At 38.1% G+C, this 25,441-nt stretch overlaps 7 protein-coding genes, 2 long non-coding RNA genes and 1 pseudogene across 10 annotated transcripts; 5 read left to right on the top strand and 5 right to left on the bottom strand.

Annotated features, from left to right (window-relative positions):
* The first annotated feature begins 2,292 nt into the window (after positions 1-2,292).
* Positions 2,293-4,996, top strand: LOC104708300 (uncharacterized). Its single transcript, XM_010424844.3, has 3 exons — positions 2,293-3,479; positions 3,567-3,886; positions 4,073-4,996. The coding sequence occupies exons 1-3, from the start codon at positions 2,843-2,845 to the stop codon at positions 4,841-4,843; spliced, it is 1,728 nt and encodes a 575-aa protein (XP_010423146.1). The 5' UTR covers positions 2,293-2,842; the 3' UTR covers positions 4,844-4,996.
* Positions 4,997-5,045: 49 nt separating this feature from the next.
* On the top strand, positions 5,046-8,271 carry LOC104708297 (replication protein A 70 kDa DNA-binding subunit B). The gene is made up of 10 exons (XM_010424842.3): positions 5,046-5,439; positions 5,665-5,814; positions 5,910-6,047; positions 6,138-6,315; positions 6,410-6,680; positions 6,771-6,998; positions 7,100-7,323; positions 7,412-7,572; positions 7,676-7,796; positions 7,890-8,271. The coding sequence occupies exons 1-10, from the start codon at positions 5,309-5,311 to the stop codon at positions 8,088-8,090; spliced, it is 1,803 nt and encodes a 600-aa protein (XP_010423144.1). The 5' UTR covers positions 5,046-5,308; the 3' UTR covers positions 8,091-8,271.
* On the bottom strand, positions 8,204-10,477 carry LOC104708299 (glycerophosphodiester phosphodiesterase GDPD6). The gene is made up of 8 exons (XM_019228919.2): positions 10,054-10,477; positions 9,758-9,939; positions 9,496-9,679; positions 9,327-9,401; positions 9,138-9,247; positions 8,839-9,057; positions 8,593-8,748; positions 8,204-8,501 (listed from the first exon to the last, which is right to left on the bottom strand). Exons 1-8 carry the CDS (start codon positions 10,064-10,066, stop codon positions 8,325-8,327), a joined length of 1,116 nt encoding a protein of 371 aa, XP_019084464.1. The 5' UTR covers positions 10,067-10,477; the 3' UTR covers positions 8,204-8,324.
* Positions 10,478-10,548: 71 nt separating this feature from the next.
* LOC109126002 (mitochondrial import receptor subunit TOM5 homolog) lies at positions 10,549-11,456 on the bottom strand. Its single transcript, XM_019228921.2, has 2 exons — positions 11,186-11,456; positions 10,549-10,828 (listed from the first exon to the last, which is right to left on the bottom strand). The coding sequence occupies exons 1-2, from the start codon at positions 11,270-11,272 to the stop codon at positions 10,745-10,747; spliced, it is 171 nt and encodes a 56-aa protein (XP_019084466.1). The 5' UTR covers positions 11,273-11,456; the 3' UTR covers positions 10,549-10,744.
* Positions 11,457-11,598: 142 nt separating this feature from the next.
* On the top strand, positions 11,599-12,410 carry LOC104708296 (uncharacterized). Its single transcript, XM_010424841.2, has 2 exons — positions 11,599-11,740; positions 11,848-12,410. The coding sequence occupies exons 1-2, from the start codon at positions 11,645-11,647 to the stop codon at positions 12,223-12,225; spliced, it is 474 nt and encodes a 157-aa protein (XP_010423143.1). The 5' UTR covers positions 11,599-11,644; the 3' UTR covers positions 12,226-12,410.
* A 592-nt stretch (positions 12,411-13,002) lies between these two features.
* Positions 13,003-14,163, bottom strand: LOC147940503 (uncharacterized; annotated as a pseudogene).
* A 3,224-nt stretch (positions 14,164-17,387) lies between these two features.
* On the top strand, positions 17,388-19,577 carry LOC104708295 (uncharacterized). 2 transcript variants are annotated; one of them, XR_754754.3, is made up of 6 exons: positions 17,388-17,699; positions 17,869-17,942; positions 18,437-18,569; positions 18,653-18,900; positions 18,983-19,188; positions 19,301-19,577. It is a non-coding gene; the product is annotated as an uncharacterized LOC104708295 (long non-coding RNA). The 2 variants fall into 2 exon arrangements; XR_015564407.1 differs by having other exon boundaries at positions 19,283-19,577.
* A 77-nt stretch (positions 19,578-19,654) lies between these two features.
* Positions 19,655-21,096, bottom strand: LOC147940502 (uncharacterized). Its single transcript, XM_087461322.1, has one exon. It carries the CDS (start codon positions 20,537-20,539, stop codon positions 19,655-19,657), a length of 885 nt encoding a protein of 294 aa, XP_087317448.1. The 5' UTR covers positions 20,540-21,096.
* A 447-nt stretch (positions 21,097-21,543) lies between these two features.
* On the top strand, positions 21,544-22,812 carry LOC104708294 (uncharacterized). Its single transcript, XR_002033140.2, has 3 exons — positions 21,544-22,304; positions 22,450-22,530; positions 22,677-22,812. It is a non-coding gene; the product is annotated as an uncharacterized LOC104708294 (long non-coding RNA).
* An 805-nt stretch (positions 22,813-23,617) lies between these two features.
* LOC104708293 (uncharacterized) lies at positions 23,618-25,099 on the bottom strand. Its single transcript, XM_019229058.2, has 2 exons — positions 24,957-25,099; positions 23,618-24,866 (listed from the first exon to the last, which is right to left on the bottom strand). The coding sequence occupies exons 1-2, from the start codon at positions 25,014-25,016 to the stop codon at positions 23,820-23,822; spliced, it is 1,107 nt and encodes a 368-aa protein (XP_019084603.2). The 5' UTR covers positions 25,017-25,099; the 3' UTR covers positions 23,618-23,819.
* Between the last annotated feature and the right edge of the window lie 342 nt (positions 25,100-25,441).

Below are 25,441 nucleotides of genomic sequence, written 5' to 3'. Positions count from 1 at the left end.
TTCTTTTGTCAAGCGAATGTTAGAAACTGTAGAGCGATTAAGGAAGTTTTTAAGGTATATGAGTACTACTCTGGTCAGAAAATAAACACAGCAAAATCAATGATAACTTTTGGCTCACGTGTTCATGGTACAACCCAAAATCGACTTAAACACATACTTGAGATCCCGAACCAGGGTGGTGGAAGAAAATATCTTGGGCTTCCGAAACAGTTTGGAAGAAAGAAATCAGAGATGTTCAAGTATATCATCGATAAAGTACGCCAACGAACGTCATCTTGGAGTACTAGAAGACTAACACCCGCTGGAAAGGAGATAATGCTCAAATCTGTTGCCTTGGCAATGCATGTTTACTCTATGTCTTGCTTCAAATTGCCACAGGGTGTTATCTCTGAGATTGATTCAGTCTTGCAGAAATTTTGGTGGGAAAAAAGCAATAGTGAAAGAGGGATTCCATGGATAGCTTGGCAAAGACTTCAATATTCAAAGAAAGAAGGTGGTCTTAGATTCAAAAATTTATCCAAATTTAATGATTCTCTCCTTGCTAAACAAGCATGGCGCTTAATTCAACATCCAGATTCTCTGTTTGCAAAAATAATGAAAGCAAGATATTGTAGAGATGAATCAATCCTTGATGCTAAAGCTAGATCTAATCAATCATATGGTTGGGCTTCCATACTAGAGGGTTTAAAACTAATAAAGCAAGGATCAAGATATATTATTGGAGATGGAGAGGACATTCGTTTAGACATTGACAATGTCACACCATTCACCCCCCCTAAACCGATCAGAAGTACAAATTATGATCCCTGTTTGATTAAGGAATTCATAATTAAAGTTGGAAGCCAACATTTTTGGAATAAAGAAAAAATATCAACTCATATCCATCCCCAAGATCAGGCTTTACTAAAATCTATATATCTTCCCATTCAAGAAAAGCTAGATAGACTTATTTGGAATTATAACAAATTAGGAGAATATTCAGTACGCTCGGGATATTGGTTAAGGATGAACAACCAAGATATGGCAATAACACAAGGTCCAATCCCACACGGTTCTGTCACCCTCAAAAACAGAGTTTGGAAACTTAAGATTCTCCCCAAAATAAAACATTTTCTCTGGCGAATGATGTCCAAATCCTTACCAACAATTACTCGACTAAACACTAGAGGAAAGAACCTCGACCCAGTATGCCTAAGGTGCTTTCAAGGTGATGAAACAATTGATCATATTTTGTTTTCTTGTTACTATGCTAAAGAGGTTTGGGACCTATCCAACATACCTATAGATATCTTTCTATCGATGAATTATGATAGTGAAAGAATCCTAAAAGCCTTCTTGGACATGGAAAATATGGGTGAAATGACTGATTTAACTGCCTTTCAACCGATGTGGATAATGTGGCATTTATGGAAATAAAATACATTTTTGAAGGCCTTACAGTTCAACCAACGGTACTTTCACACAGAGCTAAAAGTGATGTTGAAGACTGGTTACTTCACAACCCACAAGCTTCTACAGAACTAACACATCAAGTACAATATCCGACAACTTGGACGAGACCAGTGGCATCAATAGTGAAATGTAACTACGATGCTGCTTTTGACAAATACACTAATCAGGTTATAGGAGGATGAATAGTTAGGGACGAAAATGACATCTCAAAAGGCTGGGGATCACAAAAACTTAGAACAGCAACCTCTCCGTTAGAAGCAGAAGCAAAATCATTATTGGCAGCAATGCATCAATGCAGCAATCATGGATAAAGGGACATACCTCCGTTTGTTTTGAAGGATACTGTCAACTACTCACAAAAATACTTCACAACACTCACCAAGACATCATCATAGAAGGAATTATTGACGACATCAGATGGTGGGAAACACAGTTTAATTTTGTTCAATATGTTTTTTGTAAAAGATCTTGTAATAGTGTTGCTCATAACATTTTTTATTTTGAATGCTTTAGACCACCTGCCTGGCTAATGCAACAATTGTATTCAGACTATACCATTTCATCAATATAAATTATTTTTCCACGAAAAAAATATATATATATATATATATAATACAAGATTATGTATAATAGAATTTGTTAAATAGCTAATTTTATTTTATGATTAATAAAAAACCAAAAAATAAAAAATAATAATAAATAAACTGTTTAGTTAAGATTTTAATTTTTAAGTTTGATGGAGTTAAAGCCGATTACTATTTTTAATTATTATTTAAAACAGATGAATTGGAAAACCAAATGAACCGATGCAAACCGGATGACATTGACCCAAATTAATTGGGGGAAAGAAGAAGAAGAAGAAATAGAAGTAACCCTTGGTGGCTCGTACGGTTTCTTCACTAACTTGCCGGCCTATGATAATGATATTGAAGATGAAGATCAATTCCTTCCTTTAATCTCTCTCTCCTCCACTTTATTCATTGCTGTACTCTCCAAAGCTCCAAAGTCTTGTCCTTTTCTTCTTTATTTCTTTGATTACTGCTTCATCACCTTCTCTCTGCTCCTCGAAAGTTCCAAGCTTTTTTCTGGGTTTCTCCAATTGGTATTGCTCAGTACTTCGATTTCCGCATAGTATGATGCATTACGGTTTTTGGGGTTTCTGAGTTTTCCTGTTGAAGTTTGAGAATTTGGGTTTGTTCTCTTATGTTCTAACATAGTAGGTGCGGTAGCTTTTATGCTTATTATAGCGTCTTTCTTCGTAATCAAAAAGCTGAGCATTTGATTCCTAAAAGCTGGGAGTGAGTTCGTTTCATGATGATCAATGTTTATGGAGCTGGATTAGAGAGGATCCAAGTGCTCTCTTGATTGTTTAGGACACGGAGAGAAGGGAATGGATCTTTGGTTAATCGCAGCTACTGCTGCTACAGGAAATATAACCAAACATTTGCAAAATGTATCATCAAAAGGTAAATATTCTTCTGAAGGTTTGACTAATGTGAAGAGAGAATCTCCGAGATGCTTGGCTAGTCAATTGGTAAGAGTCAAGAAACCAACAAATGAAGAAAACTTTGAGGGTTGCCTAAATGGGGAAACTTTTGATCTATCTGAATGTGGCAATGCATATGGAGTGGAAGTAGCTTCGAGTAATGAGGAGTATTTGGGAAGTAATGATGAGATTCGTTCAGGTTCTTTTGGGAACAGAGCGTTTCTTAGGAGAAATCAGTGTCATATCAAGCCTTTTTCTATGGAGAGGAGCGTAATGTCTCGGTTACATAGAGAGAATTTGTCCATGGAGGAATATATGCGTAGCCCGTTTCCATCACCTTGTGGTGGCTCAGTTTTGAGGCCCTTGCTTGTTACTGATGGTAAAAAAGTGATTAGCAATAACACTGGAGATTCTGTTAGCCAGCGTGTTCTGGAATGCAGGATTCCTCATCAGCTTAGGAAGTTGGAATCTTCAGTTCTGTATGCTAAGAGGGGAGTTGGAAATGCAAAGAGCGCTAGTAGAAGATCAGATCATGGGATTGGTAAACTTCCTTGCTATCTTTTTAGAAATGTAAGATTTGTTTGTACTAACAAAGGAGAAGACTTAAATATGTTATTTGTTTTTTCAGGTTCAAATGATGCAGCGATGCTGCTATGCATTGGGATTTCAATTGGGATAATGTCATCATTTGTAGCAAACCAGACCGAACTAAACAAGGTCAGAGTAGAGTCAAAGCAGACAGACAATTTGGTAAAGGATTTAGAAGATGATCTTAAGACAAAAGACTCATTGACAGTGAAAGATGATTTACACAAGGGTGATGAAAAGACAGCAGAGAATTCAGAATCTATAAGTGAAATTGAAGCAGAACTTGAAGCTGAACTTGAAAGGCTGGAGATCAACATAAAATCTTCCAACATTGAGACAAAACTCCCAGATATCTTTGAGGTGAGCTTTATACTCTAGCTTTTGCTCTTTCCTTTGTTTCACTGAATTCTTGCCCCATTTTGGTCGATCATGTCTGTTCATTCTGGAAGTTATCCCGCTGCAGTAAACAAATATTTGATCTTAAGAGTAGCCATTGTTTAATCATCTATAGAATTTCATGTGGTAATTTGTTTCCCAATTGTGCAGCTGGAGCCAGATTTTGAAGAAGAATTTGCAGAGGGTGAGCTGAGAGATGATCAGGTTGAAAGGCATCGTTTTGATGAAACTGAGTCCAAGCAGGAATGGAGTGGCAGTTCCACACCTGAATCAGGAAACTATATAGTCTCGCCTCGTGAGTTAAGCTTGCGTCTGCTCGGAGTAATCAATTCACGGTATGAAAGACGGATAAAAGAACTTGAGGTTGCCTTACAAGAGAGCGAGAGTAGAGTGAAACAGCTGGTCGTGGAATCAGAGGAAAAGAAGAAACCACTGTCAAGAACTTGGCAAAGCCATGAAGTGATGAATTACAAGAGAGACACAAATCTTCCAGTTTCTGGAGAGAAGAATCATAATCCTGGAGAAATCCAACCTCTGGTGATGAATCTAGCAGGGGAAGCACTAAATGCATTCAACGAATCTTACGAGGAGCTGATGGATATAAACGACTACTCAGAAGAAGATGATTTACAATGTGAGAATGAGCGGCAAGAAGAATCTTCATTGTCTTTGACAAGCAAAAGTTCACCTTGGAGCCATAAAGAATACATAAAGGACTCCTCAAGAACATCAGAGGATGTGAATTTCTCCAGGTTGCAAGATCTACTTGGTCTGAGCGACGAAGAAGAAGAAGAAGAAGAAGATGAGATGGAGAAGCATCTGATAAAACAGATTGTTGAGAAAACAAAACAAGGGTCTTCTGCTGTGTTGAATGCTCAGAAGATGCTGTTTCTCATGGAACAAACAGAACAGCATCGATAATAAAAAGAAAGAAAAAAAGAAAAGCATTATTACTCATAATTGGTAAACTTAGTGTGTGTACGTATATATAGATATATGTAAAAGATTGGTACAACTTATCATGTCAGATTCAAACATACTGGAAAAATCGAAGAAAAATATGTTTTTGTCGAATTCAATGTGAATTGTATACATATCAAAGAACAGTTTCAAAGCTAAATTTGTGACGAAACCAACAAGTTTGGGTCGAAACCTTATAACTGAAGGAGAGGGTTTGAGACGAGGCGCCAAAATAAACCAAAAACGAGACAAGAAGAGGCGGTGAAGTTTTGAAAACAGGACAAGCAAGATGGGCGGGAACAATTAACCAAAAACCTAATAGCTCCCGCGCAAAGCTTTTTACTTTACAAAACCACTCTCACTCTTCTTCCTTTTTATCACTGAATTAAAATTTAGGGTATTCGAGAAAGAGAGAGATAGAGAGAAATGGAGAACTCAGCAGTGACACAAGATGGTATCGCGACAGTCTTATCGAATCAATCCCTTGATTCATCCTCGGTTCGACCCCAAATCGTCGTCCAGGTCGTAGATCTTAAGGCCGTTGGCAATCGATATACGTAAGTTTCTTAACCTCCTTTTATATAACAGACCTCTCTAGATCTAGTATGTAATCGATCTGGGTTCTTTTGATTTGTTTATAAGATACCTCTTGCCGTAGATTAGATTAGGGTTTCAGATCTGGGTTTTGTTAGAGTCTTGCCAAGTCTTGATTTTGAGGGCTCGATGAAGTATCTATGTTGCTTGACATGTGTGATTTTATTTTTTCTTTTTTTCTTTTCCAGGTTTAGTGCTAATGACGGGAAGACGAAGATGAAAGCAATGTTACCAGCGACTTTGACATCTGATATCGTCTCGGGAAAGATTCAGAATCTGGGTCTCATTCGTCTCCTTGATTATACCATTAATGATATTCCAGGCAAATCAGAAGAAAAGTAATAATAATAGTAATCTCTTATAGCTTCTTTGATGGTCCAAGATTGTGAAATAAAACAAAAACTAATCTTTGTCTTCGATGTTCCTCTTTCAGATATATGCTTATAACAAAATGTGAGGCTGTTGCTTCTGCACTTGACTCAGAGATTAAGTCCACTGGCATAGTGTTGAAACCTAAGCAGGAGTTTGTTGCTAGATCAGCTTCACAGATCATCAATGAGCAAAGGGGAAAGTAAGTGAGCCTTCTTGTGGATTCATATTCTTTGATTGAGTTGTTTGTGAATGTTGCTTTACACCAACCTCTGTGGCTTTTTTTTTGTAGTGCTGCACCAGCTGCAAGAATGGCTATGACCAGGAGGGTTCATCCGCTTGTGTCCTTGAACCCTTATCAAGGGAGTTGGACCATTAAAGTTCGTGTCACAAACAAAGGAGTCATGAGAACTTACAACAATGCTAGAGGAGAAGGATGTGTGTTTAATGTGGAACTAACTGATGAGGAAGTAAGGCTGCTTTGATGAATTCTATGGTTTCTCATTATTATTGTCTTAGACTTTTCTGTGGTTTTATTGATATTCTTTGTTTATGGAAATCCAGGGAACACAGATTCAGGCAACCATGTTTAACGCAGCTGCAAAGAAGTTTTATGACAGATTCGAGATGGGCAAGGTTTACTATATATCTAGAGGATCGCTTAAGCTTGCTAATAAGCAGTTCAAGACCGTTCAGAATGATTATGAGATGACTCTAAATGAGAATTCAGAGGTTGAAGAAGCTAGTAACGAAGAAATGTTTACCCCTGAGATAAAGTTCAACTTTGTGCCCATTGATGAGTTGGGTACATACGTTAATCAGAAAGACCTTATCGGTAAGAGCTGTTTCCTGTATAGAACTCTTCTTACTGCTAAAATTTGGTTTATAATGATATTTAGTGACTTCAATGTTATTTTACTTCCAGATGTTATTGGTGTTGTTCAAAGTGTATCTCCTACCATGAGCATTAGAAGGAGAAATGACAATGAGATGATCCCAAAGAGGGATATAACTTTAGCTGACGAGACAAAGAAAACTGTTGTGGTGTCCCTTTGGAATGATCTAGCAACTGGCATAGGCCAAGAACTGCTAGACATGGCTGATGATCACCCTGTTATCGCTATTAAGTCTCTCAAAGTTGGAGATTTTCAAGGTAAATTTTGACTTTTATACTAAATTGCTGATGTAAACCTATTTTCAAGGTATTTTTTGACCTTTTTTTAACTAGTTGCTGATGTAAACCTATTTTGCTAGGTGTTTCATTGTCTACGATCAGCAGAAGCAATGTGGTGATAAATCCTGATTCTCCAGAAGCTACCAAGTTGAAATCTTGGTATGATTCTGAAGGTAAAGAGACATCTATGTCTGCCATTGGTTCTGGGATGAGTTCTCCTGCCAATAATGGATCAAGATCCATGTATTCTGACAGAGTTTCTCTTTCTCACATCATTAGCAACCCATCTTTAGGCGAAGAGAAGGTACTTGAAACACTTTCACATATCTATTTACATATTAAGATCTAAGAGACAGAAAAGTTGAGTTATGTGTCTTGAATATGTATTGCAGCCTGTATTCTTCAGTACTAGAGCTTACATAAGCTTCATCAAGCCAGACCAAACAATGTGGTACCGTGCTTGCAAGACCTGTAACAAGAAAGTGACTGAAGCAATGGACTCTGGTTATTGGTGTGAAGGTTGTCAGAAAAAGGATCAAGAATGCAGTTTAAGGTAAGATGACAGTGAAATTCAAAAAAGTTCTATTTAAGAACAAACATTAGAGCTTGTTTTTCTTCTGTTCCTCGTTAATCATGTTTACTTATTGTATGATCAGGTATATAATGGCGGTGAAAGTCTCTGACTCAACGGGTGAAGCTTGGTTTTCTGCATTCAATGATGAAGCAGAGAAGATTATTGGCTGCACAGCTGATGAACTCGATAAACTAAAATCAGAGGTAAGAAGACTAAAACAATTTAAACCTTTAAGAACACATTCTTGATTATCCAGGTTCTGATGTTAGGTACGATGTTATGTTGGTTTTCTCCAGGAAGGTGAAGTAAATGAGTTTCAGACAAAACTGAAAGAGACTACTTGGTCATCTCATCTCTTCCGGATCAGTGTTTCTCAGCAAGAGTATAACAGTGAGAAGAGGCAGAGGATAACAGTAAGGGGTGTTTGTCCAATTGACTTTGCTGCTGAAACAAGATTATTGCTCCAAGACATTTCCAAGAACAAGACATCTCCGTAATTCTAACCTTAAGCATGTTTAAGTTTCTCTGCAGTCGGTTAAATTAGTTCATGTTATAAGAGAATTGACTTTTAAATCTTTGTAAGTGTTGCAACTATCAGTTCTGAGAGCTATTTGGAAAAAGTGGAAGCAATTTATTATAATATTGAAGAACATGAAAAGTTCCAAGGGTTCTACAAAATTTTGCTAGCTTAAGAATGCAAATAAAAGAACAAATCCAACTAAGGAGAGTCACTATTGCTGTGGCAAAGGAGTCCTCAATTCCTGGTAATTGTGTAGACTTCCGGTGAAATCAGTGAACAAACCATCAACACCGATCTTATTGAGCCAATAATCATACTCTTGATATGCGTCTTGATTAAAATCTAAATGCAGAAACTGGTTCTCATTACGGTATGTGTATGGATGTACCTAGCAAAAAACATTACTCAAGTGAAGTTTAATGCAACAAATCGATGATGAAAGATCGAGACAGAACTCTATCTAAGTCCTACACACATACCTGAAGATTACGCGCATGCGCTCTTGCTACTAAATCTGTTGGTGTCATCAGACGGTTGTTGTTCACAGGAACAATTGTGTCTTTCCATGGACCAATCCCAATTACATATGGTTTAATGTAATCTAAATATGCGTCTGATGTAATCTCCGCGTATGTCTGCGTCCACATTCATATATCTTATATATAAGCCATTCTTATTGATTTGAAAACAAAACTAGAGAGGAAGAAAGTAAATATGTAAAAGACCTTATTGGTGTCTTCTGTTAGAATAGTGACATCGTCGATCAAGAACAATTTTGGTGAGTCAGTCATGCTTGAAATGTAAACAAGCGAAGTTGCTGCAAAAGACTGAATAAATATTGGCTGCTTTAACCAATCTTCAGACATATATGAGCCTTTGTATCCATATTTCTCCAGAGTTTCCACAAACTTATCCTCAAACTTTTTACCATCCGCCCATTTCACCTGCAGAAGTTTCCAAAGACCATATAACGACTTCTCCATTTAGTGACTAAAAGTTGAAGCTAAGATTATGGTTTGCTTACTTGCTGATTCATGAAAACCGGATTTTTGATCTCTGGATATATCCCAACTACTCTAGGTGCATCCAGTGCTATCGAAATATACTCGTCGAAGGTAATAATCGGAAATTTACCTGAGATACCAAATAACTCGTTTAGAATTCATTATGCAACAGTACATCTCAAAATGTGTAACACCAGAAAAGATTTTACCATTGTACTGTTGATCCCTGAAAGGATACCTCTGCTTTGCACCAAGTGTTTTCAGTTCTTTGAGAGTAAAGTCAACTGTTATTGGGCATGTTCAGTCTCATCGTTAAAATTTGAAATAAATAACCCTGAAAAATTGTATTATTACAAAAGAGATGTTTACTGGATTTACCAGTGAAGAGGCCGGTCATGTTCATTCCTTGGACTTCATAAGTTCTCTTACGGTCAGCAAACTCCTTATGGTCTGCAACATCGGTCGTATCATCGAGATTAACATCGTGATGACATATCAGAACACCGTCTTTTGATGATAAAATATCTGTTTCTATGAAGTCTGCACCCTCCTCAATGGCCCTCTGCAATCAAAAAACAACCTTCTAGAACCGGGACTAAAGTAGTGTAAAGGTATAAACTTTTGTATAGAGATCCAGTACCATATATGCTGGAGCAGTTTCTTCAGGGAACTCTCCGTTTGATCCTCTGTGTGCAAGGTTATAAGGACGAGAAGTCTGAAGAGGTTTCTTGGTTGCATGTTTTGCTTCACTTGGGAGACGATACAATGGCCTTGAGGCACAATCAGCAACCAACAATGACAGTAAAAGCAACGGTAGAAGATCTGTAAAATTGCTTAAACGAAGAATCAAAATTGGAAATCTTTAGACATAGAAACAATCCAAGTTTAGCTAGTAACATCCCAAGAACTCTATCATATTGGAGATTTGACACTTACAGTTGAAGCCCATGACTCAATAGAGCTGAAAATTCCTCCAACTACCAAACCTGCATGCATCCAAACATTATATAGATAGACCAGCTTATCTCAAGGGGTAAAAGATTTTGCCAAAAAGTCGCAACAACCCAATCAGCAAAAGTAGGAATATTCCACTGAGATATCAAATATAAGGTAAGTAAACTCTTGGTTTCGATTGCAGCATATCCTTGTTTGAAAGAATATTTTTACTAAGAGAGTTTTAGAGTAAGTGCAGATATCTTAAGACAGATATGATAAACTTAATTCGGTGATAAAAAGATGCAGACCACAAGGTAAGTTGAGAACAATGCAATGAAGCTGCAGTTTGTAATGCTAAGAAAGCATCTCTGTTCTTATTTTCTGATCCTTTTGTTAACTACGTATGTAAACTGCTTGGATATCCAATTTTGTAAAAAACGTCTATGGTTGAATGAAATAGTCGATGATAATATCGCAATTCAGAAGTTGTTTGTATATATGGAAAAATAAACTCTTTAGCATATATTATAGAATCCCAGACAGAGAAAAACACAAGACACAAATCTTGAAAATCTTATCACATAGATGAAATCAGTAACGAGTAACACCAATTCTAGAGTAGAAATATAAGAGCTGACAAATTGATAAACTAAGAGAGAGAGAGAGAGAGAGAAGCTCCTCTCCATTCTTCTCAAACTCCAACTCCCATGAGATCACCATAGTTACGCATGAGGAAGACTCCTCCTGCGAACATCCCAAGTGCTCTCAGAAGTTTCTGCATCCAAAAAACAAAAAAAAAGAAATTTCCTATGAGGATTCTGATACAAACATGGACTTGTGAGATTGGTAAACCCTAAATCTCTTACCCAAATTCTGATCCGAACACAAAATTTCACATAAATATAAAGATCAGCTCACAACAACTAATTTGGCATCTCGAAACATACAAAAAGAATCAAAATTTTAGTCTCAATTCGGAAACCCTAAACAAACATTCAAGCATCGTTTCAATCGAAAACGCGTGATCTAGTTCCGAAACATACAAGAGAAATCGACTGCGATGCTCAATCGAGACCTAAAAGAAGACAAGGTAAAGGTAAAGGTAAAGGTAAAGGTAAGATAAGTTGTTTACCATGTTAACGGCCCATTTTTGTTCGTCGTGAACCTCAGAGTGCCAGAAAGCTTTAAGCTTGTCGAATGATACAACATTGTTCGCCATTGTTGCTGCTACCAAAAAAAATCGAAACTTGTTTGATCGTCTAGGTCTCTCGGAGACAAAGCTAGGGCTTTTAATAAACGGGGGTCGATTTTGGGATCGGGAAATTTTTTAGTCGGTCACTTCCAATTCTGTTAAGGGTTTAGGGTTCGATAAATTACGAAACTAACCTTTACTAATAAAAAAAAAAAAATACTAACCGGTTAAAAACGGAGTGATTTGGATTGATTTCAACCGGAGAAGAGCTAACCAACCAGAAAAAGACACGTGTCCAACACAATCTTATTACCGATCTCAAAGCTCGTGTGATCTACAAAGCTCCCTTGGTGTGGTTCTTCTTCTTCCATTGAAGAAAAGCTTTGAGAATTTTAGAAAATGGCGGCGAAAGCAATCTGTTCGTCTTTAACAGTGCATTCAATGGCGAACAAGAAGCCTTCACCTTCTACAACAAGAACCATATCCTCAAAGAAGGTAAACGTAACACACAATTCAGAATTGATTTGATCCCTCTTCTTTTTTGTAATATCTTCCGAAATCTAATTGAATTTTGTATGTTTATGTTTCTTGGGTGTGATAAGAGTACAACGACTCCACAGGTGAAACTACTGACAAGAGTTGAGCAGCTCAAGCTTCTGACCAAAGCCGAGAAAGCCGGGCTATTGTCTTTAGCAGAGAAGTCGGGTTTCTCTCTGTCGACCATCGAGCGTCTTGGATTGCTTACCAAAGCCGAGGAGTTCGGCGTTCTGTCTGCCGCCACTAACCTTGAAACGCCTGGGACGCTATTCACTTTGAGCCTTGGTTTGCTCCTTCTTGGACCCGTTTGTGCCTATGTTGTTCCTGAAGATTACACTTGGGAAGTGGTGGTTCAGGTTCTTGTGGCTTTGGTCTCTGTTCTTGGTGGGTCTGCTGCTTTCGCTGCTTCTGGTTTTGTCTCCAATTTGCAGAAATCTGATTAGCATTGGTGTTTTGATAAAACCGGTTGGTTTTTTTGTGATCAAATTGACTCGTGTAGCAAGAGACTTTTTATCCGTTTAAGATGAATACTTTATGATGGGGATTCTTATGTGTATTTGAACTCAATTCTGTCTTTTCTATGTAAATTGGTTTCATATATAGAAATCCAAGAGAAACCTTTTGAATTTAGCTGGTGTAGTGTGTAACTTATAAAACTCATAAGCTAACCGCCTAACTCTAGTGGTGTGGTGGTAGTTAAACTTGGTGGACATGCCGGAAACCCATCAGATGTTTTCAAGAAGTTAAAAGAGAATGTGCCCATATGTTCAAAGGCTTGTCAACATTTGTTTCACAGAAAGCTACTAACATGTTTTTTTAACCATGCACAAGTTTTACGGATGGATTGGTTTATGTCATATGTGAAAACAGAGCATTTGTAGATTGCCAATAAGATGTGAACAAAACAGAGAGCAAAGCACAACCCACTAGAGGGAGGACTACACCAGCCAATAAGTGTTTCAACTTTCTCACCATGCTTACTGGATGGATTATCTGGAACTGGAAGCTAACATTTAATCTCAAACACAAAACGAAATGATAGATTTTATTCTCAAAGCGCTATAACAAGGAGAGAAATATGGACTCAATACAAAACAGAACATCACTGGTAAGTTTCTTTTCCATTTTCCATGATGAGAATTCAGAGTGTTTCCATTTCCACAATCCTTAAAGAAAAATGAAACCAAATGCACTAATGCAGCAGAGAGCCTAGTAGCTTACTAATAGGAGGAGGATTGAGGTGGAATGAAGTAAGGTGCGGGGTAAGTTATAAATATACGATCCTTCTCCTTATTCTTGAGGTTAAATGTTCCGCGTTCGTTGTTCTCTATGTAATAGATCGTATTTTTGCAGTGGCCAGACAAGCTAGCCTTGAGACAAAATGGTTCAGACTTGGACAGGAAAATACAGAGATCTCCAATGTCTTCGGTGTATGTAGCTTTTCCCATTTCGTTTAGCTTGAACACCATTGTATGCCTCGTTTCCATTCTCCTCTCCATTTCCATGTTTCTCTCTATGAACGTCTTTACCATAAACATTTCTCCGGTGGGTCGTGACTCCACCAAGTGTTCCGTCGTGCTACACGAATCTAGTATTTGCAACTCTGACTGAAAGAACTCAGGAAGAGTTGTAAAGAAGCTCAAAGACAATATCTTAGGTTTGTGCATATGCAGTCCAAGATCTCAGGATCCCGTGTGTGCGCCTCCAGAACCCAGCATGGAGAACATCTTGTCTCTCCTTGAATAGATGACTCGGGAGGAGAAGAATTCAGGTTCTTCGATTCTGATGTTGACCCACTCCGAGCAGGCCTACATAAGCTGAGCTGAGGTCCCAAGAACTTGACGGCCAGAATGCAGTCATCGTCCTTAGGAGAAGAGGACGACATGGCCACGTTGGTTACGAATTGTGTTTGGCAATGAGGCAGAGTTACGAGAGGAGGTAGTGAGATTCGCTTCGGGTCTGAATCCGAAGCACTTGGGTTGAGATCATCCTGGAGACGCACAACGCCGTCTCTCAAAGTAGCCACCCACCCATGAGATGCTCCTATCGTTCCCGTTGTTTTCATCAAATCCATTGACACCTTCTTTTCCAAAACCTTGACTCCATAAGAAGAAGATTCATTACTGTAATCCCCAATGACGAGTTTACCGACATCGCCATCTCTGGAAGTAGATCCACAATGTTCGGCCCCGACGATGTGACAGAGAGGGGTTTCCGACAAGAATCGAACGCCACGGAGGTGGTGTCTCTGCAGAGTGGAGAGTAATATCAGACATGAGCAGAAGAAGAACAATCAACTAACGGAGAAAAGAGAAGCTTACATTTAGGAGCCGAGGTGGTTGCCTCCTAAGACAAAGCCTGGAGAGAAGCAGAGATCTCATAGTGTGTTCTTGGTGGAGATAAGAAGATATACAAACTAAAACCCTAGCTGATAAAGGTGAAGAAACGGTGGTAGTCTCCGTTAAATAAGAAGAATATTGTCCTTGCCCACCAAGTCTTAGATTATAGGAAACTTAATTACTGTTACATTAGTTGCTAGATCCACTATTTCATTCCATAAGACCTTTCTCGATGCACAACAAGTCGAGGAAGCATATACAACTGATACAACAATCTGCTGAGGAACATAGGGTAACTTAAGGAGGCAAGTGATCATTTGCAAAGATTTGCTAAGGATAGATACCTGAACAGTAGGATGCCAGAGGATCCATATCTTACCGAGATCAGAAAACTCGTAGTTTCCTTCAAAATTCCAGCCTGGGAACCCGCGAGATACTATAGCTTGCGAATTCTGCTGGCTGACATGGGTCTCTATAAGCCCACCAAAAAGCGGTTGATTATGCTTCAACCATTTCCGGAAACTTCTTCTCTTTATTTTATCATTAAACCCTCTTACATTCCAACAAAAAATATCCATAAAGGAATGGGGTTATTAGAGGTTTAAAGGGCCTCCCGCCCTGATCTGTCGCAGGTTCTTCCTCTGCATTTTTTTGGAGACAACTTTCAAAAAACGATCTTCTTCTTCTTGTGGATTGTCATCCTCCTCCGAGAGATTATCTGATGCAGAATCAGAGGACACATCTCCTACCTCTTTTTGGTTTGGAGACAGATGAGCAAACAGATTGTCTCTCAAGTCTATACAGAGCTGTCCGTCATCAAAACCAATAGCATGCGTCCTTCTGGCCAAAGAAGCAGGGACTTTATTTGCACCCGTTGGTTGACGCACAGAGACTCTCTCATTGGTAGCTGTACTCTGCTCCTGAGCTTTCACAACCGAACGAGATTCTTCTCCTACCTCGGGCAGAGAGGAGACATGCATTTGGGGTGCCCCTGTTTCCACGACTGGCTTTTGAACCTTCGATTTTTGGGGTGGAGAGGTTTGGGGCTCAGTACTGAGAGGGGGACTGGATGTTTTTGCACCCACCAAAGGTAGTTGGCTTTGAATGGGGCGTTTGCCTTGGCTCTTTTCTTTTTTAACACGAGGGCATGCTGCAGTTTCGTGTTTGACCGAGCCACAGGAGGTGCAGGTAGGCGGAGCTTTCGAACATCGAGAGACTGTATGACCAACCTTCTTACAAAAACTACATAAGGATGGGAGCCAAGGACTAGAGACATGAATCCTTTTGATCTGACCAGACTCAAAACGGACGTTGACGGCTTCAGGAAGCGGTTCTCGTGGGTCTATTACGGAAACCTCATGAATGTTCTTTTGCAGCCTTGTTATTAAGTCTTTTTGTCCACTGAAACTCCACACTTGTAAACTTATTATACCATGAAATATATATAACCTCTCGAACCCAATTATGCACCGAGAAGTTTCTTGTTCGATTGTTAACCAAAATATGCGACTTGTTGATTATATCACCTTCGAAGATGACTTTCCGATGACCTTCTCTCCAAGCTTGTTCCATTGCTAGAATAAAGGCTTTTGAAACTCCCCTTCTAAAATTTTCCCCTTTACCACGACGACCAACCTTCATGTAATAAAATCCATCTTCCTCACGTAGGATCCATCCGGCCTGAGGAACAATCCCACTCGGAGAAAATTTGCAATCATAGTTACATTTAATATAACCTGGTTTTGGTTTGACCCATCTTGATGTAATTGGGACTGTACGTCCTTGTCTTTGATCGTTTCCATGGCTATTAGCTGCTTGTGTATCCACCCATTCATGTGCATCATCTTGTATTAAAAAGAAAAACATGTTTATCGCAATAATGGTCAACTTTAACATGCAACTTATGCTTAATATTCACCGATAAATAATTCACATGATAACAATAAAAATATCTGGAGAGAACAGTCAAAATCAAATACTAAGTCAAGAGATATTGCTGTAGAGATAGAGGAAAACTGATAGAAATGTACTTATTAAGGTTATTATTGTCTCATACATATATATATATATATATTTCAATTTTTGATAGAATGTTAGATTTAAGTTATGTTGTAATCCGTTCTCATTAATTTTTATTTACCGTAGTCATTAACATGTTTACGTCAAATTTGTATAAATTATAGTTATATTAGTATGTAGTTATGTTATATATCAAGTCTTAATTTGAATGACAACACAACGACAATATCAATAATACACTATATAAAACGTATAATAATAATAGTATACTATATGTTTGGGTCATTGAAGTTAATTAATCTCTATATACTTATTTAATTAATGTTGTTGGCAAAATAATCTCACTGTCATGTGGTGTATTACAAAAAAAATGCCACTGTATATTTTTATACAAAAAATACTTACAAAATCTAAAGATTGTGTAGATGAATTGTAACAAAAAAAAAAAATACTAACACACTAAAATAGCAGTTAACCAGAACAAACAAAACGTTTTTTATAATATGAAAATTCTATATACATTTTTGAATCGAGCACAAAGCCCATTGGAACTATTACTTCTAATCCAATTTTTAAAAACAAACGAAATCAAATATATATAATTACTAAACTGTTTCTTAGACCATTATCCCACCAAATTGGTATGTCCAATGGTTAATTCAAAATTTTAAAATAATTTGCGTTTCCCATCAAAATCTTTTAAACATATTCTTCAACAATCATACTGACTTCCTTAAAAGTAACTAACCTTGATTTTAGCAAGTAGCTATTATTAAGATGCACATTCAAACCATAAAATATTTTATACCTGAATTGTAGGCAAATGAATAAAGCAACTAATCTTCATAAAATCTTCTATATTTCTATCACAATAAATAAAAATTACAGTGTGTAGCTAACAAAATTAAGAATTTATATAGGAAAACATAGAAAATACATTGATTAAATGATTTTCAAATCTTTTCTACACGAATATTCATCCTTAAATTTCACTATATTGTAATGTTCTCTATTATCTATGTCGTATGTTTTATTAATTACATGGTATGAATAAAGAAAGAGTCAAGTTGTTTTTATTCCACAAATCCAAACTCTGATAAAATTTAAGTTACATGTAAGAAAATCCAAATGAAATTAAAGTTATATTACTCCCGGTCCGGTATGCAAGGAAATCGAAATGGAAACAAATTAAAAATTGAACCGTACCGTACCGGTTAGAAAACAAAGTTGGTCACTGAAGTGGTTTTGTTTAGTCGTCATTATCATCATCAGTTTTCAAATTCCCAGCTCCTCCCGATTCCCAGATTCGGTGGAGAAGATGAGTTTGACGGCCAACAAAACAATGTATTGAACGATCGGCGACTGAGAAATAATGTCTCCGTCTCCGATTTGCGCGCGATTGAGGCCGAGTGGCCGGCCTGCTCTGCTCCAACCAAGCGCCGCGGCATGTATATGGTTAGGGTTCAAGAGGAAGGAAAGGAAGCGCGGTGGAGCCTCATGGATGGAGGAGGGCATGGCGTCTCACGGTGTGTTTCTCTCGAGCTCGTTTGCCGTTACAGGTAAACAAAGAAAAGTTCCTTGAGAAACCCTTATCATTCGTTACGTGGATTGAGAGAGATGAGGTGATAGAGTTCAATCTTTCTTAGGCTGGTCAGAGTGATAGGCACCTAGGCAGGGGTCAATTTTAAACTCCAATCTTGGATGATGAGACTGTGTCTTCGATTGCAGGGTACTTGCCTAAAATTCTTCCAATTCGATCGGTTCTTAGAGTTTGATGGTTGGATTCATGGCCTTCGAATGAAGTAAGTGAGAGTGACTCTGCCTTTTCCTTTTTTTTTTTTTTGTTGATTTTAATTTACAAACAAAACCGTTTCTTTCTGTGTTCATAATTGTTCTGAATTGCATTTGCTTGCTTGACTTTTTTTTTGTTTTACTAGATGCTCAGTGTCCAACATTGTTCTTATTGTCTCTTCGTCTTTGTTTCTCTTAGCAATACCCGTTAGTGTTGTAAGCTATCTAACAATCTTCAAGAACGTTTTTTATGATGTGGTTTGAATAGTTTTGGTGGTGTTTTATTCCAACAAGGATGAAATCTGAATGTCTCTTTCGATTCCTTGAATCTGTAAAGTGCTCACCTTTTGGCGCAAGTTTGTGGCTTTATGTCTCCCTACTACGCCATTCAAAACCTAGCTTATCAAAAGAGAACATAAAATAAACATGACTCACTCTTTCGCTTTGTGTTTTGTTTGCGCGAATCTGTTCAAAAGTTCCCTAACTATTTGTCCGCTTCTTGAAGATTTGGCTGTAAGACGATCCGCATATGCCAGTGTGGAGATAGTTTTTCACTATCAGTTTGCTTACTTTGAGGAGTTTATCTAAACGATCCGCAGGTGTTCATGGATTTTTCTTCAACGCTCCTTCTTTTTAAGGTACCTGAACATTAGAGACCACTACAGTAACCTTTTTAATGTCTATGTGGTTATATTGATATTCTTTGTTTATGGTAATCCAGGGAACACAGATTCAGGCAACCATGTTTAACGCAGCTACAAACAAGTAGTTTTGTGACAGATTTGAGATGGGATAGGTTTATTACTATATATCCAGGGGATCGCTTAAGCTTTGCTAAAAAGCAGTTTAATTATTATGAGACGACTCTAAATGAGAATTCAGAGGTTCAGACGAAGAAATGTTTACCCCTGAAAATAAAGTTCACTTTTGTACCCATTGATGAGTACGTAAATCAGAAAGACCTTATCGGTAAGAGCTGTTTCCTGTTTCTTCTTGTTAAAATTTTGGTTTATGATGCTATTTAGTGACTTCAATGTTATTTCATTTCCAGATGTTATTGGTGTCGTTCAAAGTGTATCTCCTACCATGAGCGTTAGAAGGAGGAATGACAATGAGATGATCCCAAAGCAGGGATATATGTAACTTTAGCTGACAAGACAAAGGCGAATGTCGAGGCTGTTTGTTATCAATCCGAGTGTCTAATAAGGTTCTCTTGCCTCAGCCTGACAAATCTCTTTGTGTTCCAATGTCTCAAACGTAAGCTTTTGTTAGTCTGAACTCAGTTCTTTGCAAAAATGTAGTCAAAAGATCTAAACAGTAATCCTTTTCTGTCATTTTAATACTATACTAGTCTGGTTGTTCGCTTCAGTTGCAGATTCCATACCATGCAGACAGTAGACACTTTCGTCTTCTTTCTTGAACATCTAAGAGATGTGTACATGATCTGGTGGAATTTACTTACCCACCCGTATACTCAAAAAGAGGCTCCAACACTTCCGAGTTCTCAAGCTTAAGTCGGTATGTAGTATTCAGATTCCTTAATTAATTTGTGTGTGTGTGTGTGAGATAAAAACTCCATTGTGATGCTCAAAAGTACTCCACCACATAACAACAATTTATTAAAGTGACTGTTTTTTCCAAAGAAAGTAGATAAATTTTGGCAAGAGAGATTCAATTTCCATTATAGAACAAGTTAAGACATCAAGATAACATTAAAACGGAATTAGGATTGAGGTGGGATGAAGTAAGGGGCTGGGTAAATGGCATTTCTCTGAACCATTTCATAATCACGAACCATGGTATTATCCCAGATATTAATTTTTCCGTAGGTATGGGTGCCCAAGAAATAGATGAAGTTTGGAGATAGGCCATACAAGCTAGCCTTGACACAGAAAGGTTCACCTTTGTGGGAGAGAAAAATACAGAGATCTCCAATATCAAAAGTCAAGATAGCCGAATCATGATAAGTCGAATCATCATACTCGCATCTCCGGGATATATCGAACACAAAGAAACGCTGTGAATATACGCACCCGAATGAGAAGCGTCTTGTGTACCACCTAACCAAAAAAGTTACACCTGTGGGTGAGTCCACCAAGTGTTCGGTCCTGCAATATGGAAGCATCCGGTCCCACTCTGATTGCAGAAACTCGTGTAAGTATGGAAAATACAAGTCGCACGCTATGTGTTTTTCTTCAATATCCCAATATCCTAAACGTGAGCATCCAGAACCTAGCATGCAAAACATCTTGTCTCTGCTTGAATACATGATTCGGGAGGAGAAGAAGTCTGGATCTTCGACTCTGATGTTGACCCACTCCGAGCTGTCTTTTCGAGCAGGCCTAAATAAGCTGAGCTGAGGTCCCAGGAACTTGACGGCCACGATGCAGTCATCGTCCTCAGGAGAAGAGGAGGACATGACTACGTTGGTTACCAATGTGGTTTGGCAATGAGGCAGAGTTACGAAAGGAGGTAGTGAGATTCGCTTCGGGTCTGAATCAGAAGCACTAGGGTTTAGGTCATCTTGGAGACACACAACGCCGTCTCTCAAAGTAGCCACCCACCCATGAGATGCTCCTATCGCTCCCGTTGGTTTCAACAAATCCATTGGCAGTCTTTTTCAAAACCTCTTTCCCACAACCACGAGCAATAAAATCCTTATGCATATTATTTTGAAAATCCTTCAAACCACAAGGAGAAGCACTGAAATTGCAAATGACGAGTTTGCCGACATCCCCATCTCTCGAAGTAGATCCACAATGTTCGGCCCCGACGATGTGACAGAGAGGGGTTTCCGACAAGAATCGAACGCCACGGAGGTGGTGTCTCTGCAGAGTGCAGAGTAATATCAGACATGAGCAGAAGAAGAAGAAAGCTATAGAGAACAATTAACTAACAAAGAGAAGAGAAGATAATCTTACATTTACGAGCTGAGGTGGTTGTCTCCTAAGACAAAGCCTAGAGAGAATCAGAGATCTCATAGTGATATTCAAACTAAAATCCTAGCTGATAAAAAGAAATGAATCGTTGGTAATAATGCCCTCCATTAAATAAAATTAATATTTTTCTTGCCTACCAAGTCTTAGATTCTAGGAAACTTAATTACACTTACCTTTCTTGCACTTTCAATAAGTTTCACCATTAATGGCATTGGAATTTCGCGTTTCGACTTAAGCATTCGTATCTAAATTTCAAGGCTGTCAAGATAACAATTAGCTGATGAATTTTGGATTTCAGTTTTGTCTCTTGAATCTTGTTTTCGGCAAAAAAAATCAGGTTTTAATTAGTGTGATGTTGTGATTGCTTAGCCGTGTAAGTCTTTAAACGAATCCTTTTGAATTTAGGAATCAAGCTTTGTTATATGGTTAAGTGCAGTATTGGCTTCTGCTTTGGTGTACACCTTTTTATCAAGTGACTGAATGACTTTTCGAGTAGGATGCCACTGAGTGAAAAATTGTGGTCATATAAGCTATCGGAACGTGTAAGAGTTTCTTGTCAATGGCATTGGATTTTCGACTTTATAGCTTTAGTAGGGGAATTTTGGGAAGTGAATTTGAAAATGAATCTTGATTTCTGCAAAACATCTAAGCTTTAGTGTTTTACCAACAGTTAGTATGTCTGTTTTCCTCTTTGTTTTCTTAGGTTCAAGAGATTGGCAAACACTATAAGCTAAGTAGGCTTCTAAAGAAACAACAGTTAGTATGTTTGATTTCCTCTTTGTTTTCTTAGGTGCAATATATAGGATGAATGTGTACACTTAATCAAAATAAGATAGAGAACCGTCATTTCAGCCTGTCTACAATGATTGTTAGCGTTCCTTTCTAAAATATATATGATTCTGTGGCTTCTCAGATCCTCTGTGTTTTTTTTTTAAAAGAAAAACAGCAACGACACTGTGAGCATTCTTTTTTTTTTTTCTTCAATAAGAAAATTTATACTGATCCCCTTGTTTTTAGGGTAGGGTTTGTTAGACTAATGAGAGAAGGTGAAACAGAGTAAGAGAACTTTGTCTCTTCTCTTTCTAAAGAAGACAAGAATGAAATATATAAACTTTTATTAAACTGAAACTTGTTATTCACATCAAAGACATAACTGATTTGTATAGATAACAAATAGACACAATGATCTGTGACTCTCCATATTTGTAACTCTCTAATGTAACAACACAAACTGCAACGTTAAGACTGAAACGTTGCAACTGTTAACCAAAATCAATTATCAACTAACAGGGTTCAGCTTTTAGCCATCTGAAATGTTATAGAACTTGGCAGACAGGTGCTGTAAATATTCTGTGGTATGACGTTTATGAGGGTTCATTATGTGCTCCAGTTCCTTAAAAGAAGAAGTTGAAAGACAAGATGGCTGAGTTTCAGGTAGGAAGAAAAAGATAACTTTTCAAAATTATATGGAAACTGTTATTTTAAACTGAGATTGCGACTTGTTCTAGGTTCCACGAGCGAATATATAAAAATAATCCAACATTTGAATCTTGCTAAAGATGTTAAATGTTCCTCCCAGGTAATGGACACCTTGGCGGAGATCCAAGAAAGTCATGATGCTGTCAGAGACTTAGAAAAGAAACTTCTTGACTTGCAACAAGTATGTTGGATTTCTTCATAAATCAGAATCTCTTGTACCGAGTCTAATGCAATCTACTAATCAAACTATTTCTGTTTGGCTGAGAACTCATTGTATATTTGTATGGAGTCATTCGCGTAAAGACAGATCTAACCCCTTTTCTGCAGGTTTCTTAAATATGGCGGTTTTGGTAGTTGGACAAGGAGAAATGCTTGACAACCTAGAATCTCAGGTAATTTGGTATCTCTGAGTGTTGAAATTAGAAGGTTTCAAAATTACAGTTTATATTGACCTTTAAAGTTGATATATACATAAAGGCAGTGCAATAGGAGATAATGATGAATAACACCTTGGCAAATCTAGGTGTCAAATGCACTAGATCATGTGCAATCAGGAAACACGGCTCTTCAAGGAAATAGTCAAATAGATGTGTATTGCTATTATCATCCTCCTTATTGTGGTTGCAGTGATCATTGTTGGTGTTCTCAAGCCTTGGAAAAACAAGAGTGCCTGAGGAAATCAGAGAGAGTGTACAAGAAGCAAATTATATTCATCCTTATGCACGGCTTTGAGTGAGAGAGTGTTTTGTTTATGATTTGTGTTTAATAATTTTTTTTTAACCAAGAAACGAAAAAACAAAAAGATTCTATATCCTTTAATTACTAAATTAAACAAACAAATTTTTCACTCTTCATTGAAAATTGATTTTCTATTGATGATCTGTCATTGGTAAAGCTATATGTTGTCTATGTATGTGACTGCACCAACTGTATGCTAACCGCCTAATCCTAGTGGCGTGGTGGTAGTTAAACTTGGTGGACTTGCGGGAAACCCATCAGATGTTTTCAAGAAGTTAAACTTGTTCACAGAGAAACATCAGACGTTTTCAAGAAGTTAAAGAGTATGTTTTTGACTGAAAAGCTAGCAACATGTTTTTTTTAACCATGAACGAGTTTTACGGATGGATTGGTTTATGTCATAACAGAGCATTTTGTAGCCAATAAGATGTGAAAACAAAACAGAGCAAAGCACAACCCACTAGAGGGAGGATTGCACCAGCCAATAAGTGTTTCAACTTTCTCATCATGCTTACTTGATGGATCATCTGGAACTGGAAGCTAACATCTTAATCTCAAACACAAAACAGAACAAGGAGAGAAATAAGGACTCAATACAAAACAGAACATCATTGGAAAGTTTGTTTGGAAGCGCAGGTAGAGTACATGATGAGAATTCAGAGTGTTTCCATATCCACAGTCCTTAAAGAAAAATGAAACCAAATACACTGAAGCAGAGAGCGTAGTAGCTTACTAATAGGAGGAGGATTGAGGTGGAATGTAGTAAGGAGCGGGGTATGTTATAAAGATACGATCCTTCTCCTTATTTTTGAGGTTAAATGTTCCCCGTTCGTTGTTCTCTATGTAATAGATCGTATTTTTGCAGTGGCCAGACAAGCTAGCCTTGAGACAAAATGGTTCAGACTTGGACAGGAAAATACAGAGATCTCCAATGTCTTCGGTGTATGTAGCATTTCCCTCTTCGTCTAGCTTGAACACCATTGTATGCCTCGTTTCCATTCTCCCCTCCATTTCCATGTTTCTCTCTATGAACGACTTAACCAGAAACATTTCTCCGGTGGGTCGTGACTCCACCAAGTGTTCGGTCGTGCTACACGAATCTAGTATTTGCAACTCTGAGTGAACGAACTCAGGAACAGGAGTTTTAAAGTAGCTCAAACGCTGTATCTTAGGTTCGTTCATATGTTCTCCAAGATCCCAGGATCCCGTGTGTGCGCCTCCAGAGCCAGGCATGCAGAACATCTCATCCTTCTTTGAGTACATGACTCTGGAGGAGAACAAGGCTAGATCTTCGACTCTGATGTTGACCCACTCGACCTTTTCTTTTCGCGCAGGCCTACATAAGCTGAGCTGAGGTCCCAGGAACTTGATGGCCACGATGCAGTCATCGTCCTCAGGAGAAGAGGAGGACATGGCCACGTTGGTTACGAATTGTGTTTGGCAATGAGGCAGAGTTACGAGAGGAGGTAGTGAGATTCGCTTCGGGTCTGAATCCGAAGCAATTGGGTTGAGATCATCCTGGAGACGCAAAACGCCGTCTCTCAAAGTAGCCACCCAGCCATGAGATGCTCCTATCGTTCCCGTTGCTTTCATCAAATCCATTGGCACCTTCTTTTCCAAAACCTTGATTCCATAAGAAGAAGATTCATCATGACTGTAATCGCCAATGACGAGTTTGCCGACATCGCCATCTCTGGAAGTAGATCCACAATGTTCGGCCCCGACGATGTGACAGAGAGGGGTTTCCGACATGAATCGAACACCACCGAGGTGGTGTCTCTGCAGAGTGTAGAGTAAGATCAGACATGAGCAGAAGATGAAAGCAATACAGAACAATTAACTAACGAAGAGAAGAGAAGAGAATCTTACATTTACGAGCGGAGGTGGTTGCCTCCAACGACAAAGCCTGGCGAGAAGCAGAGATCTCATAGTGTATTCTTGGTGATAGAAGATACGAATCAAACCTAGCTGATATAAAATAAAAGCTGATAGAACATAAAAGCTGGTAGTAATGCCCTCCAGTAAAATAAAATAAAGAAGAATATTTTCCTTACCCAGCAAGTCTTATATTCTAGGAAACTTACACTTACGTTTCTTGCAAAACTCATTACACTTAATTACCTTTGTAGATTGGTTCGTATCTTTATTTATTTTCTTATGTTCAGTCTAATAAAGCATAGAGAAAAACGAGTGGACCCATGCATTGAGTAAGCCCACAAAATCATCAACAGTACAATATGGTATGAGTAAATTTTTAATTAAATTTACTTAAGAAAAACTAACTAAAGAATGGGTTGAGGAGTATGAAAACTTTCAATGTGCCTACTTTGAGGAGTTTAGTACATGGGCGGCAT

This window comes from Camelina sativa, chromosome 8 (genome assembly GCF_030686135.1).
Source record: "Camelina sativa cultivar CO46 ecotype springtype chromosome 8, ASM3068613v1".
Taxonomy (NCBI): Eukaryota; Viridiplantae; Streptophyta; class Magnoliopsida; order Brassicales; family Brassicaceae; genus Camelina; species Camelina sativa.
Note: the sequence above shows the minus strand (reverse complement) of the source record. Positions and strands in the feature narration are given on the sequence as shown.

What these genes read in the sequence shown, in the direction of transcription:
- LOC104708300 (XM_010424844.3), top strand. Translation starts at nt 2,843, where the DNA reads ATGGATCTTTGGTTAATCGCAGCTACTGCTGCTACAGGAAATATAACC. An exon ending in AAGATCAGATCATGGGATTG is followed by an intron (nt 3,480 to 3,566) that starts GTAAACTTCCTT and finishes TTGTTTTTTCAG; the next exon opens with GTTCAAATGATGCAGCGATG. An exon ending in AACTCCCAGATATCTTTGAG is followed by an intron (nt 3,887 to 4,072) that starts GTGAGCTTTATA and finishes CCAATTGTGCAG; the next exon opens with CTGGAGCCAGATTTTGAAGA.
- LOC104708297 (XM_010424842.3), top strand. Translation starts at nt 5,309, where the DNA reads ATGGAGAACTCAGCAGTGACACAAGATGGTATCGCGACAGTCTTATCG. An exon ending in TGGAACTAACTGATGAGGAA is followed by an intron (nt 6,316 to 6,409) that starts GTAAGGCTGCTT and finishes ATGGAAATCCAG; the next exon opens with GGAACACAGATTCAGGCAAC. An exon ending in CAAAGTTGGAGATTTTCAAG is followed by an intron (nt 6,999 to 7,099) that starts GTAAATTTTGAC and finishes CTATTTTGCTAG; the next exon opens with GTGTTTCATTGTCTACGATC.
- LOC104708299 (XM_019228919.2), bottom strand. An exon ending in AAACTGCTCCAGCATATATG is followed by an intron (nt 9,680 to 9,757) that starts GTACTGGATCTC and finishes TTTTGATTGCAG; the next exon opens with AGGGCCATTGAGGAGGGTGC. An exon ending in CGGTTTTCATGAATCAGCAA is followed by an intron (nt 9,058 to 9,137) that starts GTAAGCAAACCA and finishes AAACTTCTGCAG; the next exon opens with GTGAAATGGGCGGATGGTAA.
- LOC109126002 (XM_019228921.2), bottom strand. Translation starts at nt 11,272, where the DNA reads ATGGCGAACAATGTTGTATCATTCGACAAGCTTAAAGCTTTCTGGCAC. An exon ending in AAAAATGGGCCGTTAACATG is followed by an intron (nt 10,829 to 11,185) that starts GTAAACAACTTA and finishes TTTTGGATGCAG; the next exon opens with AAACTTCTGAGAGCACTTGG.
- LOC104708296 (XM_010424841.2), top strand. Translation starts at nt 11,645, where the DNA reads ATGGCGGCGAAAGCAATCTGTTCGTCTTTAACAGTGCATTCAATGGCG. An exon ending in GAACCATATCCTCAAAGAAG is followed by an intron (nt 11,741 to 11,847) that starts GTAAACGTAACA and finishes GGGTGTGATAAG; the next exon opens with AGTACAACGACTCCACAGGT.
- LOC147940502 (XM_087461322.1), bottom strand. Translation starts at nt 20,539, where the DNA reads ATGGATTTGTTGAAACCAACGGGAGCGATAGGAGCATCTCATGGGTGG.
- LOC104708293 (XM_019229058.2), bottom strand. Translation starts at nt 25,016, where the DNA reads ATGAGATCTCTGCTTCTCGCCAGGCTTTGTCGTTGGAGGCAACCACCT. An exon ending in AACCACCTCCGCTCGTAAAT is followed by an intron (nt 24,867 to 24,956) that starts GTAAGATTCTCT and finishes TACACTCTGCAG; the next exon opens with AGACACCACCTCGGTGGTGT.